We start from the raw sequence: 19,861 nt of genomic DNA on the forward strand, positions 1-19,861 counted from the left end.
TTGGAAGGGACCTTTAAGATCATCGAGTCCAACCTTTAGCCTACCCTGACAAGAGCCACTTCTAAACCATGTCCCTAAGTGCCCCATCTACCTTTTTTTTTAAACACCTCCAGGGATGGTGAATCCACCACCTCCCTGGGCAGCCTATTCCAATGCTTAATAACCCTTTCAGTGAAAAAATGTCTCCTAATATCTAATCTAAACCTCCCCTGACGTAACTTGAACCCGTTTCCCCTCGTCCTATCACTTGTCACCAGGGAGAAGAGGTCAGCCCCCATCTCTCTACAACCTCCTTTCAGGTAGTTGTAGAGGGTGATAAGGTCTCCCCTCAGCCTCCTCTTCTTCAGGCTAAACAACCCCAGCTCCCTCAGTCGTTCTTCATAAGGTTTGTCCTCCAGACCCCTCACCAGCTTTGTAGCCCTTCTCTGGACACGCTCCAACACCTCAATGTCCCTCTTGTAGCGAGGGGCCCAAAACTGAACGCAGTACTCGAGGCGGGGCCTCACCAAATATTAAAAATAATTTAAAAAAACTTAAAAACCCACAAAACTTCCTAATTTACCAAATGTAAAAGGACATATGCGTATTAATTCTTGGGGAAAAAAATTGTTACAGTCATAAACACAGAGTAGCTGCCAACTTATGCCAAATGTTAGATTTATCAACGAGACCTTTTTAAGTATTTCTGTTGGATATCTGAAACTCACAATTGTTACACAGTGGATAAAAGATCAGTGTAACTCATCATATAAAATTTGAAAGATGTTTCCAAATTACCTGATGACTTGTCCAAACAAGTGTTCTAGATGACTTGTTCAGTAGTTGTTGCAATGATGAACATAGTGCAAGAACTTGAATGGAGGGAATAGTAAAATGAAGCTATACCTGCTTTAACAAAATACAACTTTCAGCTAGGGAGGAAAACTTGAAAAAGCTAAAGATGAATTTCCAGAACTACAGAGGAGTATTTGGCTCTCCTCAGAAACTCCAAGGCCCTTGCATTCAAAACTTCAGTGAAGTTTTGTTATGGGGGTAAGGAAATTCAGAAATTACTCATAGCATTTTGCTGCAGGTGTTAAAATGTTTAAGGCCAGTAAGTATCCTTTTCAAGTATTATCTGTTGTATGGTGATCAGAATGCTAGTCATACTTGTGTTTGTATAACAGCACTTAACTTCTTGTGTGTATCTTTAGTTCACTTTATGCCTAAGATAACAAAAAATTTTGAGACTGTGAATTTTGAATGATCTTTAGTATCTGTTCATAATGATGATAATGAACAGGGATGAAGATGAGAAAATGTGTAAAAAAAAAAAAAAGAAAAAACACACCTTTTTTTTAACAGCTTCAAGGTTTTTTGACCATTTGCCTTAGCTTTGCCCCATCCTCATTAAAAGTGAGCTCTGCACTGAAATTGACTTTAAATTTGGTTTTAGTTGGTGAAACTAGACAAGTCATTATATCAGAAGGTTGTCTTTTTTTTCTTCAAGATACTGTATATTGCCATAGTTAAGGCTAAGAACAAGTCTAAATGTTTATGATGGGAAAATAACACTTGCAGCAACATGTTGGGTGCTTCAGTAAACTTTTCTTGAACTGTGTGTGAGTGGTTACTGCTGTGCTCATCAAATGGCCACTGATAGAAATGAAACTGGTTTTGGCACAAAAAAAAGAAATCTTCAAATGAAATGCTTGAACTGTATTGTACGTCTTTGAATTTTGTAACTCAGATATAAAATATATCTCTTCTTTTGGCAGTGCCTAGGATTTGTGGAGAATTGTCTCATCATCTTTTAATTACCTAATATTTCTTTTTCTGAGGACTCTAAAAAAAGCTTGCCAACACTCATAGAGTCACAGTTTGTTGTCCCCTTGTAAGTGGTGGACAGGAGTCTATGAGTCTAAGCCTCCCAGCTTCCTGATGCAGTGTGTGTCACTTGTGACTGCTGACGTGGCTGTAGAAAGTGATGCTCAGTATGGCTGTATTTTTGTTTGTAGAACAGCTTCTTGTTTCCTCCCTATTCCAGTTCACCTCCAGAACTCTGTTTGAAGCTTTGATGCTGCTGCTTAGGCAAAGTGTATCTTAAACTACCAATAAGGAACGAAAGGAGGTGTTTGGTTGTTTAGAAAAAGCTACTTTTTTGTTTCATTTCGATAATCGAAGAATCCTCCATAAATGAAGTCTGACCAGGTCACTTGCTATATCACAGTACAACTTGAATATTCAAATATCTTCCATGTCTGAGCTGTATTCCTTCTCCTGAGAAAAGATGTGTTGAATCTAAGTAGTTCATTCTGCTACTGTGTTGATTTAATTAACGTTATTTTGAAATAGTCTGCTCTTCATAGTTTTGATCACAAGAAGTGTTAAAGAAGTTATATTTGGCTGTACTCACAGAAGGGTTGGGCTTCATGGGTGATTCCTCGAGCTGATGTGTGTAGAGAACCTAAAACATCCTTTTCCTTTTCTCATTTTGTATGTAGCAGAAGGATCAGTCGGTTTTAAAATATCTTAAATTTAGATTGCATTTGATTGCACAAAAATAATTTTTTTCTTATGATTGGATGACACAGTATTGTGTGATCCATAAATTTAGCAATACTTTGTGAACAATTTACAGTCAGTGGCTGTATTGCCTTATGACTGAGTCTGTACAAGCACTTTGTATAAAAACTAACAGATACGGTGTTTGTCAAACTCTGATGTGGCAGAAAGCAATGAGGAAAACTAAGCTAAGCATGTAAGCAAAAGGGTGACATAGCACCTTAGCTCCTGTTCATCATGTGGCAGCATGATAAAACAATAATATTGAGCGTACATACATGCCAAGTGATACACTTTGGAAAAACAGTCCTGGTTTTACATCTGCAATAGCGGGCTGTGAATTAGCTATTATCATTGCAGAAGGGGTTCGTGCAGTACAGTGTAATGAATGTTGCACGCAGTTTTAAACTTTGTCTCCAGATGATAGAGACGAACCAAAGAAGTACAGGGAGGAGTGCTAGGAGCGAACAAAGCAATGGAATGATTTGTGCATGAGGAGGCTTTCAATGTGAAGAAATGGTAACTGATGGGGGAATACGTGGTGTGGGGAAAAAATCTAGGAACAAGATGAAAAGAGAAACGGTCATAGAATCAGAATATCTCAAGTTGGAAGGGACCCATCAGGATTATTGAGGCCAACTTCCAACTCCTCTTGACTCGAGTGAAGGCTGTTTTTTCCATAATCTTATTTGCCCCTCATTCTTGCATTATCAGGAGGCAGATTCAAAAGAAAAAGGAGGTCCTATTACATAAGAGTACTGTATTTTAACTTTGGAACTTATTGTCACAGAATTTTGAGTGTTTTCCTGAGTTCAAAAAGTAATTAAGGCGGATTAATGGAAGAAAAGTGTGTTACTAGCTATTAAACCAAAGACACATTCTTTGAAGACATCAGAGATGTGAATTTCTGAAAGGTGGGAGATAACACTCTATGCTTGTCCAACAGAGACATCATGCTGATGCCTCTATTGCCTAGTACTGGAAGAAAACACAGCAGGTAAACCTGTGGTCTGACCCAGAACTATCTTTGTATTATGCTTTTTCTTATTAATACCATTTTTATGATGTGAAAGGAAATAAACTTTTAAAGAAAATCAGTTGACAAAATCTGAATTCTCTGAGCAGTATCAATGCAGTTGGAAGGAAACATTTTTCTTGTTTTCTTTGTCCATCTGACTCCTTTTCCTGATTCTGATGAGTGAATGGGGAAGAAAGTACAGACTTTACATTGTCCTTTGTGTGTGTGGAAGGGACATGGCAATGCGATGAATAAACATGGCTGTAACCAGAAAAGAAATTTGAGAATTTTTGGTTTATATTGTGTCATTGTTCTGGGCTCTGATTTTCTTTGGTGACAGCCTGGTAACTTTTTCCTTGCTTAGCAATAGGCAGCATCCTCCTGCAGCTGCCTGAAGGAAATAAAGGAGGAAGAATAGTGAATGGTAACCATCTGTCTGTTTTCCCTTGGATGTGGAAGGCATCTCTTCTACAATGATCTCAATCTCTCCCTGAGGAAGAAAAGTGGCAAAGATACTTCTGAACATGGGTCTTCCATGTGGTACTAGCCAAGCCAACACACAGGCGGACCCTTAGTACTTGAAATGTTCTGCTCTTGAATATACAAACAGCTTTTGTGCCCGCAGCGGTTATCTGTGATTTGTGTTTCTTGTGACTGCAAGCAAAGAAGGCAGCAATTCTAGAGGAGACACAGCTATTAGATTATTTTACCCAGCTGGCTTAAATTGTCCTTAAAAGGCATTGCTTGTTCAAGGGTTGTTGAGGAGAAGGAGCAAAAGTGGTGGCTTATTGTGGTAGTTTTACTATCTTAATAAGAATGGGTTTGGGAATTATAATCCTGGATTCCAGGCCTTGCTATTGAAATGCTGTAAGCTGAATATTTTGCTTTTACAAAGGGTCTTTAAAAATGTTGAATTTTAAACTGTTGAACAATATCTGTAGCGAAAGTCTTCATTGTATTGTTGCATCTTTTTTCTTTCTAGAAATTGGTTGCCCAAATGAAGCAAGATCCTCAGGTAACTATTTATTTTTATGTTGCATTATTTACCCTTAAAAATACAGGAAATAACAGTGCATGAGAGTTTTGGGTATTTCTTGATCATGTTCTTCCTTGGTAACACAACGTTTAGAAGAAAATTATTATGAACAGATCTTTAAACAATGTCTTTTGGATGGTTTAAAACAAAACCAAAACTTTTGCCTTTATAGAGCCTTTTGCCTCATTCTTAATAGTTTAAATCAAGTGACTCTTGCAGGCTATGGTGTAGTTCAAACATGCAGTAAATTTCTGATTCTGTTGGAAGCTGCTCTTTATAAAATCTGCCGTTGCTAGAATTTGCTTTTTTCTTACTTGAGTATCAGCAGGTTCACAATTGTACAAGAAGAGATGGGATATTCCATCCAAGACATTTTGTCCAAATAGAGAATGTAGCTTAAGGCCGTGTTCAGATTGCCTGTCCTAGGTATCCAGCTTCAGCACTGTAGTGTCCAAAGAGCGTGCACTTGGCCTTGGGATATCTCAGAGCTGCTGAATTGGATAACAAGACTTCTTGCGTACACAGCAGAAGTCCTCCCTTTCCCAGTGACTGTGTAAGGAGACTGGATTATCTTGTACAGCAATTAAGAACTACAGTGTACTGAATGGGGAGTTCTGTGGAGTTCTGTAACCAGTCTGAAATGTTGAGTAGAGGGATAAAGGCAGCTCAGTGAGGCTTGCTGTTATGAGCTTCCATCCCCATACAATACTAAACGTCCTGTAATTTTCTGAGCATGTGTATTCTGAGCTCAGCGGAGTGGGAAGACACCTTTTTGTAACAGTCAAGTAGTTAGACCCCTGACGGGGAAGGATGAGCAGGGAGTAGGGTGGTACTGGAAAATCTGCTTTCTAGAATTTCCTTAATCTAATGGGATTTGGGTAAAGTCTGCTACTCTTACTTGCTGGGCAAGTCTGCTAACGATTAGCTTGCAGAGTAGTTTGCTTTCAGTTTATATATGCTGATAGCCAGGTCACGCTACAAGCAGCCATGCAAAGTTTGTGAAGCCAGAAAGAGTAAATCTGGTCCCTGCTTCCAATGCTCTTAATGCATTTTTATCCCAGATTATTAAGTGTCATCTCGAAGAAGGGGGAATGACTCGTCAATACGTGGTTTTGCTGAATTATGTGTGTGTTAGAGAAGACTATCTACAAGCTGAGATTGTAATGCATTTCAAAATTTTGTGGAGGAATATAAAAATAGGGAAGTTGTCCTAAGCATGAAGTTCCTGTAACAATATTAGTCTTATGTTTTAATATTTCTGTGTAGCACGGCAATCCTACATAATCTGGTATATAGAGTTTACAACATAAATGAGAACAAAAAAAGTTGAATAAGAGAAAAATGCAGTGAAGCTTGCTTCCCTGTCGTGTTTCTGCAGAGCTTCACAGGCTTTAAACTGAGGACACGTTTTTTTAATTTTGTTTTTTAGTAGGAAACAAATAGTCCTGGTAAAAATTGTTTTCTGACTGCATCTTTATAGTGATGCTTATGACTTTCAAATATTAAGCAAGTGCTATTGTGAGCAAAGTGATGATATGAATGATGTGCTAAAGCAAAAGTAATTCTCTTAAATACAGTCTAAGGCATAAACGTACATGGAAATGAAGACTTAGATACGTTTGCCTTCATTTGACACGTGTCAGTTAAGATCTAATAGATATGTTTGCTGATGCTCTACATAGTCAAATGCATGACAAAGTCTTTGCATAAGTAGCATAGGTGAAAGTGTACTAGGCAACATACCATAGCATGCTATTGTATACAACATGATACTATTGTATTACATATTAACAAGTATTGCTCGTTTAATTTGTAAGCTTGGTGAAATGTACAAATATGCTGTATAATACATTAAGCACTAATGGATGTTTTAATGAAATCTTAATTCCAAACTGGGTTGTCTCCCTGAGTGCTAGAAAGGTCCTCTGATTATCATTGCGCTCAGTGACTTAAGTAAGGCCTTGTTGAGCCTCTTGAATTTTATTGGCTGTACATCCAGAGGTGCTGTATTTGTAGTACATTATGCAAAAAAAGCCAACACAACAAAACAAAAAAAACACACCTTCCTGCTACTACTCTGTTAACAAATGGAATATCTTTCTCACAGATATTTTTTCTTTCTAATCAGAACGCTGATTTGAAGAAACAGCTTCATGAACTTCAAGCCAAAATCACAGCTCTGAGTGAGAAACAGGTAGGGAAACAGAGATATATTTTTAACACCCTGTTCTAAAGATGTATTTCTTCCCAGCTTCCAAGAGAGCTGCTAAATTTTTAAGTGCAAAAATAAGTGTGGGCAACCAGACACTTTAGATCTTTATTTGATTTCTCAATAAAAGATAGGATGAGTTATTGAGAGTCCATCAAACAAGCAACTAGTGTAATCAGTGGAAGCTGTAGCAATTTTTCTTGTGTTGAGACCAACATTTTATATTAAGGGAGCTGGGAAAATGAATGAATTTTGTGATTTCCTTTATTATTATCTTGAAACTTATTCTAAATCAGACCATTCTGGTTTAGGCAAATCTTTAGATTTTGTTTTAGTTGGTCCGCACTGTGCATCTGGATGAGTATGCTGGAATTTTTCTTTGTATTTAGAACAACTAAATTCATGTCAGCTATGGGTGCCTAATAGACAATTTGGAAACTAGTTGTGTGGTTTTTACCATGATGAATTATAGCACAATTGTCTAACACTTGCCATTTGGTAGGAATTCTCTTTGACGGGTCTAAAGTATGAGTAATAATTAGAACTGAATGCTTAACAGAAAGATTGTGGAACTTGAAGGTGCACCTTGTGGGTAACTAGAAGAAAAATAAGTAACATTGAGGGATCTGCTGAACTTGTTCTCACATGTTTTTTTAAAAAGTCAAAACAGCAACACACACAAAAACCCTCTACACAACTTCCCCCCAAAACTAAACTGACTTAAGCAGTCCCTTAATTATATCGTTATTGTGTCAATAACAGAACCACATCAGGTCCAAATTAGGAACCAAACACCTTTGAAGAGGGAAAATATTTTTAGAATGTGTGCATAGGTAAGAATATAGTTATACATCAGTGTCACATCTAGATACACACATTCATCTGTTTTTATCTACATGTGCTCCGTTTTGAGAATTACCTTTTTCCAGAGTGAAAGAACTGTTGCCTTCCCCAAGGAAATGGGCAGACAGTGATTAAGATTTCTTTAGAAATTTTGTTTACTAAAAAATTATAGTATGTTTGAGTAGTGGAACAGTGAGTCTAGGAAGGAACATGTAAGGATAATAAAGAAAATGATTTTTTAATGAGAATACTAATTCAACAAAAACTGAGGTTTTGCTGATGTGATGGCATGCCTCTCTTGAGGATGATTTATTCTCTAAAACCAGCATGAGCCTCTGCATGTGGCTATGTCTCACAGCAAGCAGCTTCAGAATTCTCTGGTAAGCTCTGGAGGCCCATGGTAATTTCAAATTTAGCTTGCCTTAATGCCATAAAACAAGTCATATTGACTACCAGTTCACATGATCAGCAGGGACAGGCAGTCCGATAGTGAGTGGAACATAAGAAAGATGTAAGTATATCTTACTCTCACTTTTCAACTTGGATACGTAACTTTTTAAAGCTATTTTATATAGTGGTCTATACTAACGTGTATTTTAAATTACCCATCACCAGAAATGCAGCTGTGTCTCTTCTGCTGAAAATTACAGCTCAAAGTACTAAAGTGCACTTGTTCATGGGATGAACATGGGCTAAGTTTCCAAAAGACTTTGAAAAATAAGTTTCTGACTTCACTTCCACCACACAGCGAATTCAGTCACTATGAAGTCATAGTCCAGTTTCCTTCTTTGTACATTTATGATTTTGATTATCACTAGAACAGTGGATTTAGCTATGATTGTTGAAGTTCAAAGTCTTTATTTTGTTGTATGTACCACTGGTCCACAGAGCTGCCAATATCACAGATGATAGTGTTGTTAAAGTAGTATGGCTGCTAAAATGCAATGGTCATGGCAAATGTGAGTTTGGGGAGGGGGGAACACCTCCTTCACCCCACGCCCACCATTCACCCAAAAAAACAACCCTAAAAAACCTTACCGACGTAGAGAAATGCTCACTCCCTCTTATTTGTAAGAATCTGTTGAATAGACAGCTGTGGCTTAGCAATGTAGAGTTGAGCGGCATTTTAGAGACAAAGCCTCTTTTTTTTTTTTTCCTCTATTCTCACTCTCATTTCTCTTTAGGAAAAATAATTATTATCAATTGTTTTATGGGGAGAATATTATCCAACAATTTAATTTTTACACAGCATGGAGAAATGTGCAGTTTTGCATAGTAAATAAATGCTTTACATTGTGCAGTGCATTTCTTGAGGAGGAGTGCAACATGTGTTATCTGTACTCTTGTTTAGAGCCAAGTGAGTAGTCTTGATGTCTGATGAATAAACTCTGAGGGCCTAACTCCACCGTGGACAGTTATGGGAGGCATAATTGTCACTGTTTGATAAGCTTTTAATGAAGTGTGAAAAATGAAAGTTCCAGCCTGTGGGGTGTCCCTGCTTGGAGACAGTGGTGTGGAGCTGAGACCCTGGTGTTAGAGAGACAGAATGCTGAAATGTTTCTGGCCTCTGAAATTCTATGTCAGCCTAATGTACCCTTTTTCTTTGCTCTCTTATTTAATGAATTTGCATGAAGACTTGTGTAAGAACCAAGTCAGTAGTAGGTTAGCTAAAAGCTTTTAGTTGCTTTAGGATTTCTCTCCATTTTTGAAGAATTTTGAGAGTAGTGCTGACACTTGCTGCCAGTCGCTGCAGAGATTCATAGTGGCTTTGGTTTCTTGCTGAGAATTAATAATGACAGCTCTGTTCAGAAGTTTGTGAAACTGAAGAGATCTGGCAAAGTACAAAAAGAAAGCAAGTGGGCTGTGCGGTGTGTAGGCTTCAACCTAAAGAAATTTGTTAGCTGGTGCAGGGTTAAACTGTTACAGCAAAAAGTGTGTCATATATTCATATGGTTTTTGAAATGTGAGAGAGGTGAAAACAAATGCTTTGATTTGTTTCTCCTGAGAAGATGGAGCAATGTATGCTGATTGTGTTATCATATGGGAAAAAAATCAAAAAGAAAAAAGTTATTTGCGTTATAATTTGCATTTAAAGGGCATTAAACGTGAATCCTTCAGACTGTTATTTTCCCCTGCTAGTCTCATTATGTTATTACTACAGAGTTCTAAACTGTGCTTACCTTTTTTTTCCAGTGTGGGGGCAATAAGGTGAATTCAGTATAGCAATCTTGTTCCTCAGCTATAGATGTGGGTGCTGCAGTTTGGAAACCCTGAATGCATTGGTTTTAAAACTGGTTTCCTCTTTCTTCCCCAACCCCTCTCTTTATTAAAGGAAAGTCAAGAGTGACTTTTTGCAAAACAGTTTGAATTACTAAATCTGAGCTCGGTTTGTTAATATGAATGAACTCTGTTGCTGTGTAGCACTGGTTTTTATTACATTTTCACATCTTTGTAAGGAAGTAATAGTCTTAGCACTCTTTCTTTCACTTTGTATTCTATGATAGTGTCTTCCTTTGGCATTCTGTTTTGTAGACTTTTACCCACAATTACCTATCACTGCACAGCTTTTGTCCGAGTTAAATATACTTCTTAAAATAAAAACCATAAAGAATGTATTCTTGAATCTTTCTATGAGGAAAATTTTTACTTTTTTTTACTTTGGGAAGGTGGAGTGGAGATTGTTACCAGTGACACTAGTGAAAGACTGAGTTAGAGCAGGGCTAACATAAAGGAGCAGGAGGGATGTAATCTTGAAGTATACCTTTTTTCTGCTTCTTTCCCTCTATAGTTAATTAAAAAACTATAATATGATCTTCATTATATTATATCATCGAGTATGTATCATTACAGTACTTTTTTTTTCCAGTGACAAGGAAGAGGTCCTGTTTATTCGACTAAAGAAATCTAAAGAAAGAAGTGGTCAGTGAACAAATGCTTTTTAGCAATATAATGTCAAATACAGAGGAGTTTCTACATCTGTCCTCACAATTTCTTGGAATAGTTAGAGCAACATTCTATCTTAGATGTGGAAGAAAGCTTACAAGAATAGTCTTTTGACCTTATGGTAAAAAGGTGGTAGTGATAAGCATATACTAAAGAAATTGCCTGGCTCTTTCCCCTATATTTGAAAATAAAATGGAAATGTCTCTTACTGTGGTTGCAGTGAAATTAATCGAATCTTCCAGAAAACAGTTTTGTGAAAACTAGACTTGTATTCTCATGCAATTGCTCTTGACATGGAAAGAATAAAGTGGATCCCTTTGTTACTTTAATTTCTGAAGAGCTGTATGCACTTGTAGGAGAAAGTACTCAAAAATAGTTATAGGGATAATTGTGTTTATTTTTCACAGGGGGGGAAAGGTTTAACATACTCTACTGTGAAGAGTAGTTGAAACTGTAGAATATCATCAGAAAAAATGCACACTGTAAAAGTGAACTTATCTCTATTATTATGAATAGGCAGATCTTGTACATCTAATTTTGCTTGTATTTAAAGTTTCAGCAAACTGAGGTAGTTGTGGTTATTCTAAATCCTATATGTTCAGGGTGAGACTCCTTTTAACCTTGCCGCTAAATAGCAAGTAATGGGAAAGGGGATTTGGAGGGGGGATTTTAAGAATGGTAGTGTAATTTAACCATGGTTTTGTGTAGTTGAATAAATGTAAACATTTGGTTTAGACTGACAAAGGAAACTTGTTATTTAAGTATTCAAGAACTGTCAGGAATAGGCTTAAGCATTGATGTTGGTGTATTTATTACAGGTACCATAACCGAGTAATGAAAAGATCGGTAATGTGAATAAATTCATCCTCTGAGACTGTTCTTCTTGAACGCTTGTCATCCATAGTAAAGGTGAATTTTTATGGAGGCTTTTTGAACTCATTATCAGAAAATTGTACACGAAACATGTTCCATCATATTCTGTAAAGATGAAAGGCTGTGTTTTGGTGAGAGGAAAGTAAGCACAAGAAAGCTAGAGAGCAGGAGGGAAACTGGGTACGACTAACGGGTAGGACAGAGCACTCTGAAATGCTTCTGCATAAGAAAGTAGGCAAGATAAGCCTGCATGCTGTAGATACACCTAATGAATATCATGAGAACTTTAGGGCTCAAAATCTGGAAATAAATAATGAAGTCATTCACTTCTCACTCCTGCCAGTTTTGTCTGGAGTATCTAATCCCTCCTTTACCCAAGATCCATCAAGGTCATATTAAAATGCCAGTTATTCTGTCAGTGATGGCGGAAGTGTGCAAATATGCCATAAGGACGTGTAGTAACTAATAACTTGGGGCAGGTGATGCTTAATTTCAGTTCCAGTTGTTTATCCGGAACTGTATGTATTACTAAATACCTATCTTTTTGAAGTAAATGTCATGAATGATAAAGATATGCTAATTTCCGTGTAACTGCAAACATCCATTTATGCCAACTGTTTATAAAGCAGTTCTGAAATATATGAAAAACAATTTTGCACCTTCCCAGAGTTTGGCTTTAATAATGAAACCCTGTAGTGATACGCTTAGCTCTGCCTCCTCCCATAATTGACTATTTGTAGATTCCTTTCTTAGGTGGTTTGAAGTAGTCACTCCTTTTTTCTGTCAAAAAGACACTGGTCTGTCCGGATGTAAGGAGGAGAAAGTTAACTGCCTCTGTGAATCGTCAGACCCTTTCGAACCCTCTGATCAGTGTGAAGAGCACCTGTTTAGAAGGTGAATGTTTGTTTGAGAAATCTGCATGAGCTTACTATTTTAATCTTTGGTATTTATTTAATTTGCATCCAAATATTGTGTGAGAATGGGAATATAATGACTTCTCATTAAGTCATCTTCCATATTCTCAAGATATACTGGCTGAAACAAATTTTGAATGTCATACAGATGATTGTAGATAGGCAGAGTGCATGCATCTCTCCCTGCTGCCTCTTTTCTCCCAAACTATTCTGAAAAACTGGTGCTATAATCATTTGCATATGACTGAAATATTGGTAAGCTTTTTCAAACCTTTTGTAACAGTTAAATCATGATTAAACCCATACTGGCATCTAAACTTGGATTTCCCATTCTTCTCTTAATGTAACTCCAGCTAGACTTCTTGCTATTGGCTTGTGAACCTTTTGCATATCTACTATACATTAGCACCAGAGTAACTTAATTTAGGAAATGGAAGTTACTATTTCATGATATCATTAAAAAGAAGAAAACCCCTCCACACTTTTCTCTTGCTAGCTTTCCTTTAGCACTGATTTTCTGGCTCAACTTTTAATTTCTGAGTTCACGCTGTACTTAAGACAGATTTGGATGCAACCGGAGAGTTTTTTTAATTGAGCCTAGTTGGATACCTAGTTCATATAAGCCAGGGCATAACTCTAAAGTAGCCCTCTCTGCTTGAAAATCCACATTGTAGATAGAAAATGGGCAGTTAAACTACAGTATTTCCTTGAAAATCCCCTGCTGATGGTGAGAGCTGGTTATTAGGTGCTCCTGCATTTTTTGACTTGCTGGATAACCTCACGCATCAGTAGTAATTTCAATGCCTCCTATTCCCTCTTCATACTTGGAAGAAAGACAGGCAAAACATCAGATTGTGATGACTGGGATTTAGGATGTTTTGTATAGCACCCTTAAAGGAGTCTTAGTTGGAGGCTGGGAAAAGGGATTAAATCTACTAATGAATTTTTATAAGTGAAAACAGATTAAAACAGCCCATTCTGCTCTGTTCTGCATGACTCAGTGGAACAACCTCAGAGCCCCAGAAACAGTATTTTGATTTATTCCAAGTGTATCAGTGTTAGAAGGGGAGTCAAATCCAGGCATCTGCTTTTCAGTGCCTTATAGATCTTTAGTTCCTATCGGAGTTGTTTAGTCCCCAGCTCTTCTGAAAACTGTATTGAATTTTGGAAGGGAGAAAAGAGAAAGAAGGTGTGTCTAATACTTAGAATACAGGCAAAAACTTATCTTTGCTGTTTGTTCTCTGCTGCCTGTTACTTGATTTGAAAATAAGCCACTTCCCGAGATTGTGCTTTTTTGCACTATGAGTTACCAAATGTAGTACAGCTATGGGCTAAAAAAATTTGTTAGTAAAGATTATCCTATTTAATAGTACTATACCAAGAAGACAACTGACTAGGGTAATCAGCATTAGGTGGTATTTTCCAACATATGTCTGAGGCGTAACACCCTCATAGTGCATTGTGGAACCACCCAGTTGAACTCCTCTTCAAATCCTTATTTTGAGAAGGACCAAGGTGAATGTGATATTTTACATAGTTTCCGTAGTGCCAGTTTCAAATTGGTTTCTGTTGATTGTACTGGCATTTACAGGTGGACTGGGGGTTCTTTTTGATGGACACTGGAAAAATAAACAGGAGATACGCCTTTCTGGAAGTGATTTAGAGAGAAGATGGAATACTAAGGAAGCGCGAGAGGGCCAAATGCATGTACAATTTTTGTAAAAGTTTATTTTAGGGTTTGACTTTTCTATTTGAATAAGTGTTATCTGCTCTTGTTGCTCTAGACACTATGAGGTGTTTTTTCTCATTTTATTGTGGAGACTGTGATAGACTTGGGCCTTGAAGGGCTTAAAGAGAGAACACACCTTAAGGATTAAAGGGTAAGAATGCCCTTGGTGGGGTTTCACTAAATCTTTGTGCTTCCATTTCTATATTGACACTGTTGTAGGGAGAGAATGCAGTCTTCGTTCTCAGGAAACGTTGGTGTTCACTGAAATTATAACCTGGTATACATTTTCTGTCCATAGCAATAATTGAGGGTATTTTCTTCAAATGTGGGTCAAATCAACATGAATTCTACTATTTGTGGGCATTATATATGGTCAGTTTCTTTCAGTATTGGTCTGATTTCTGGCTTAACTTTTAAAATACTTGTTCTCACTTTTAGAAACTCCAAAAAGTGTATAATCTCTTTAGAGCAACTTTTCCCCCCGCTGTTGCATTGCAATAACTAGTTATCAGAGACACCTGACAGGGAGCTTTACTGTTAGGGAAGATAGGTGGTGGAGGCAGATAGCATGTACGTTTTCTTGGTGTGTTGTTTGTTTTAATTAGGTCCATTATTTTCTGAGCCTTTCTTATTTCCTCCTTCATGTTTAGTCTGTCAAAACTGGTATTGATGTTCAAGGTGTCTTTCTCAACTTTGCCCCCTTACTGTAACGTAATGAGTAGATTTAGGCAGCGCTTAAGTGCAAAATTCTGATGGAAATTTTTTCGCTGGAATGAAGTTCGAATTACTATGGGGATCAATAGAGAAGTGGAGAGAGTGAGTACTTTTCGGGAGGCAATTCAGACAAGGGAATCTAATTCTTCCTGTTCTGTTACTTTTGTGAGGGCCCACCCCTCATTCTTCTGACTATAGAAAACTTGTAGGAAGATTAGGCTTCAATTAACTTCTGTGAGTTCATTACCTATTTTTCCTACAATATTTATCTGATGTATTCTATGTAAAAGAATTCTTGTTCTGTTCTTTTTTTTAATAGCAAGAACTTCTAAGTGTTGTCTTACAGTAGACTTTTGAAAGCTAGCAGGGTGAAAGCCCTTGAGTTGTGATGGGCATTTCTTCCTTGTCCTGTAAGCTCTCTCCAAGGTTAGGTGAGGTGAGTTAGAAACAGTTAAGTAGTTGTGATTCCTTTTTATTTTGTTTTAATTCTTTCTGAAGATTTCCTCAGTAAAATGTTGGCAGTGTGTCATAGTAAACAGACACTAGTGTGTAAAAGAGTTGGACCCAGGCTGCCCTGTGTAGCAAGGAGAAGTGAGCCAGTTTTTTCCTAACCCAGTAAGTAAAACCTCAGTGATGGTGTTTGTACTGTTTATAGAAGGCAGAACCTGTTTACCTTGGTTTTCCTTTAAAAATAAACAAAGAATTAGATAGGAACTCTAATATGTGATGTGAATTTTTGAGACATAAGCTTTAGAGCTGCTTAATGTCCTGCAGAACAGCAAGTGGCTATCCTTTTATTTTAGACTTCTGAAAATTTGAATACTTGGCAGTATTTAAGCCTGTGGAGTCTTGCTCCATATCCATGCACTCTCTTTATAAATTGCTTCATTCTTGTTCTAGTATGGCAGCTTTTTCAGAGCAACGCTTTGTCCCTTAGAGCTGTGGCCAGCCCAGAGTGGTGTGGAAGTGCCTGATTGTCAGCAGTTTTCTAGCATCAAAAGCTCCACATGCATCTTTGGCTGCTATCAAATGCTTCAGTGATCAACTTGGTCAAATCTATGTTCTTGAATTCTCCAGCTCATTCTAAATTTTGTCATCTATCTCAAGAAACAGAAATATCCCATTCTCCGAGTAGATCATTTGCGGGAAGCAGTTTTACAGCAGTCCGGGACACTAAGCCCCTAACACTTCTCCGCTGGGCGATTAAAATTTTGTGGCCTAAAGGTACTATGTTTTCTGCTTGAATCTTGGAAATGGAAGCTTTTCAATTTCTGTTTTTCCAAATGCAAACAGCTTACTGGATGGTCAAGATTCAGTTCTACCTGCCACGTAAGAACCATTTTCTCAACATCTTGTCTTGTGTAATATGCAGGAATCCTTCACTTGAGGGCTGGTTTGATAGGTGTTTCTTCCATACAGTGAGACTCTTCAGAAGTGAGTTATTGGGATGCTTTAGTGCATCAAAATTGTCCACTTCAAATGGATGAAAAGCAGCAAAATCTTGCTATGTCTAAATGTTAAGAATTTCTTCTGCTGCCAGACCAGGGCTGGTGCTGTAATATCTTATGAACAGAACAGCACTCTGTAGGGGACCTGGGTATCATATAAGTGTGAAATAATTCTATTGTTGTTTAAAGAACTGAATATTATTCCCTTCTTTTGAACTTCTACACTATTGTTTGGTTATCTACCAAGGTACTGTCATTTGGGACAAAGATTCATTGTAGGTCTGCTTTTAACGTAACTTTAGGAACTTCAAAAGTTCTGTGTAAAAGATTTTGGTGCGCAATACAGTTCCAAAAGTGGAGAAGATTAATATTAATCACGTACTGGTCTTCTTTTTCAAAAGCCAATGAGACTAATTTACATTTATAGGTACAGACAGAAATTATTTGAAAGATTTTGTCTTTAAAATGTAACTTAGTGTATGTTAATTTCCTTTAAATATTCACTTAGACATGACTATCACAAAATAGATTCGGAGTTTATAACAGTTTTCTTTATGGAGAACTGGCGAGAGACTTGGTAATTTCTCCCAAATTACTTTTAAATGCATTCAAGTAGTTGCGTACCTTTTGTCTGAGAAGAGTTTCAACAGTCAAGAATGAAATTTCTGCAAAGGTCTTAATTTTTGAGCAAAATACAGTACAGTTAGATGAGAAATGCAGATACTACAAATTAATTTTTGATCTGTTAATGGAAAGATCTTTTTGAGAGGATTTTTAGTTATTGTATGAAGTTGTGCCTTTAGGAGCTGTTATGAATTTGTTGCTCGCTTTGGATACTTGAATATTCTCTACACCCTGGAGTTTATAGCTATGTGCATCTCCTGCTAACAGAAGCACTGGGTCAGGCCCTCACACGTGTCAATTCAGACTTCAAAATCCAAGGGATCCTATAGCTAGAGTCCAGGTAACTTATAATATGAAGCCATTTTAATTTTTAGCCTTGTCTCTATTATGATTCTTAATATGGTAATCTGAAAGCCTTTAAACCCTACTTACATGGAGAACTATAAAGAGCAAACTCTTCAAGAACCCATAGAAATTGATGCTCAGAATGCAAACGTCTGTGGGCACTGCAAGAAGTCAAGCAGAGGCACCAACTGCAGACGAGGGAACGGTCTGTTGGGTAAGCTAGCCTATGAGCTGGACGGATCTACAAGCAGAATGTTTTTTTCTGAGGCCACCAAAAATTGCTATTTGTAACATCAGTTGTAAAACTAAAGCACTTTAAAGAGAGGAAATAAATAGCCAAACATTTTTAGGAACAGGTATGCTATCTGGGATTACCTTACAATGCATTTTTCCTGGATAAGCCAGGTAAAAACACTGCTGATAGTTTTGTTGTGTGTATGTGTTGGGTTTTGTAGTAAATGCCAAATGCGTTGCTTTTCTCCTTTGCATTAGGAAGGTGCGTTATGGTAATATAAAAATGTGTCACGTTCCATATCCCTAAACCTTAATCTTTCTGACAAGAACACAAGAAATAATCAAAGTGTTAAGTAGGACGGTCCTGCAGCAGCAGGAGTGTGACACTACGTGGGACACTAATACAATGTACCTGCATATTTTTATGTGGTAACCTCACCTTGGACTGCAATGTGGCAGCGCTAGATTCAACTCCATGTATAATATGCTAGGGTTTATATTTGCATAGTAAGAGACAGTTATTGTCCTCATGTTCAAAAAAGACCGTTTAGAACTTGAAATATTGCATTGCTTTTAATCTGTTTTTTTAGCTTTGAATATAAATTCTACTTTTAAACTAAATTCCTTCAGAACAAGTGTTAGTATTTACTAGGCTTGTACACCCTCTACAATAATCAGGCATGATCTCAAAGCACTGGCACTAGTGTACAGTGCATATTAAGTAAGCTATGTAGCATTTTTAGAAGGTAAAGGGTAAATAAACAGGTTTTTCCCTTTCCTCTTTCTTTATCCTGCTTATCTCTTTCCACTGTATTAAGTGATGTAAACACTTTTTTTATTCCATCATTTCATAATGGCTTTTACATCATTTGGATTTAGCTACGTGGAATTAAACTTGATGTACTACTTCTCAGAGTAATCTTTGTGGGTTCCAAATTATTCCGAAGTTGCTTGAACAAAAATCGCTGATCATTCAAAGCCTTGCAAATGATAAAATCTCTCCTTCACCTTCATAGTTCATTTATTTATATCTGTGAATGGTGGCTGTTTTGCTAGCTTTTAAAGTATATATAATTCATCTATTCAGGAATGGGTTTATTTTAAACAGTATGTGAATTATGGCATTTAGCAGATAGTTAGCTTCCCTTCTGACCTCTCCTGAGTTAGCAGGAGACCCACTTAACTGACACACATACAGTCATTTTGAGCCTTAGCTTTCAAAAATATTTTAGTGGGTCAGATGTCTCCAAAATTTCATTACATCCTTTATTTGCCTTTAAAATATTAATGATCTGCTCATGCAATATGCTGATTAAGACTAGAAAATGCTGAGACAAAAAGTTCATTTTAACACTTATGGTACCCAGGGTTTCTCTGTGTTTAGTTACATGTCTCAAACCATATTAAATATTCTAAGACCTCCTGAGTTGAAGTCTGTTCCTTGAAAAGACAAGATTTCACATAATCTCTCATAAACTTTTGTATGAGGGGAGAAATGGGCTGTGGACTTAAATTTGACACCAGTCTGAGGCATGCAGGGGGGTGGGTGGTATTTTCTTGTTATTTTCTTGTTCTATTATAATTGTTCCTACAGCCCACAGGACAGAGTGTCTGTGCTCTCTTGGGCTGGCTGGGATAGTTAGTAAATCTGTGAAAAGAGTCCACGCACACACACACCCCAACCCCTACCCCCCCCAATATTTTGAAAATTAGTTTTATGAATTCTATAAAGTTAATTTTTCCTCTAACAGTGTCTAATAACAGCATCAAATTCTAAGGCCATGAGGAAGTATTGGGCACTGTAATAATCTTGGACTCACTTGATAAAACTCTCCACTAAGACCTGTGCTCATTAGTGCCATGTCAGGCTGAAAGATGAATGCAATTAACTTAGACCACAACGGGGACAGGAGTTTGTCTGAACCAAAAGTAGGAGGAAGGCAGGACTGCAGAGATCCTGGGGGAAGCCCTGTTAGCAGCTGGTTCTGAGGAGAAAGCTTGCACTAAGGTTGACGTTGTGTTACTGGGGTATCTTTTCCTAACAGCGGGTTTGGGGTATGTTCACCTCTGTTTGAAGACTTGGTAGGAGCTTGGCCTATTCTTGGATGGTCTTTTGTCTGTCTTGCTGGGGGAGGGGGAAGAGGCAGCATTTGCATCTCTGACTGTAGCTTACTCTTCCATATTGAAGAAGTCATGACATAAAGTGTTTATTGATGCCAAGAGAAAAGTTTGCTTCTGGTGTGTGGATTAGAAGAGCGGTTGGATCCAAAAGCACTGTAAGCTCTTCAGAACAGCTGCAGTCTTGTTTGCCCATCTAATCTTGATTTGCTTGGTGTTTCCCAGTGTCCATTACTGCTTTCAAACCAGCTTTTAAGGGAAGCTGTCCA

At 37.5% G+C, this 19,861-nt stretch overlaps 1 protein-coding gene across 21 annotated transcripts in view; it reads left to right on the top strand.

Annotated features, from left to right (window-relative positions):
* The window catches only part of PHF21A (PHD finger protein 21A), a 134,465-nt gene that overhangs the window by 39,871 nt on the left and 74,733 nt on the right, over positions 1-19,861 (top strand). For 10 of the 21 annotated variants that reach the window (XM_074584540.1, XM_074584529.1, XM_074584536.1 and 7 more), the window contains 2 exons: positions 4,545-4,577; positions 6,706-6,792. In XM_074584540.1, the coding sequence (XP_074440641.1) occupies positions 4,545-4,577; positions 6,706-6,792 (120 nt within the window). Of the gene's footprint in view, positions 1-4,544; positions 4,578-6,705; positions 6,793-19,861 lie in introns of those variants that run through there. The other 11 variants (XM_074584534.1, XM_074584542.1, XM_074584533.1 and 8 more) reach the window with 2 other exon arrangements.

This window comes from Larus michahellis, chromosome 4, assembly GCF_964199755.1.
Source record: "Larus michahellis chromosome 4, bLarMic1.1, whole genome shotgun sequence".
Lineage (NCBI taxonomy): Eukaryota > Metazoa > Chordata > Aves > Charadriiformes > Laridae > Larus > Larus michahellis.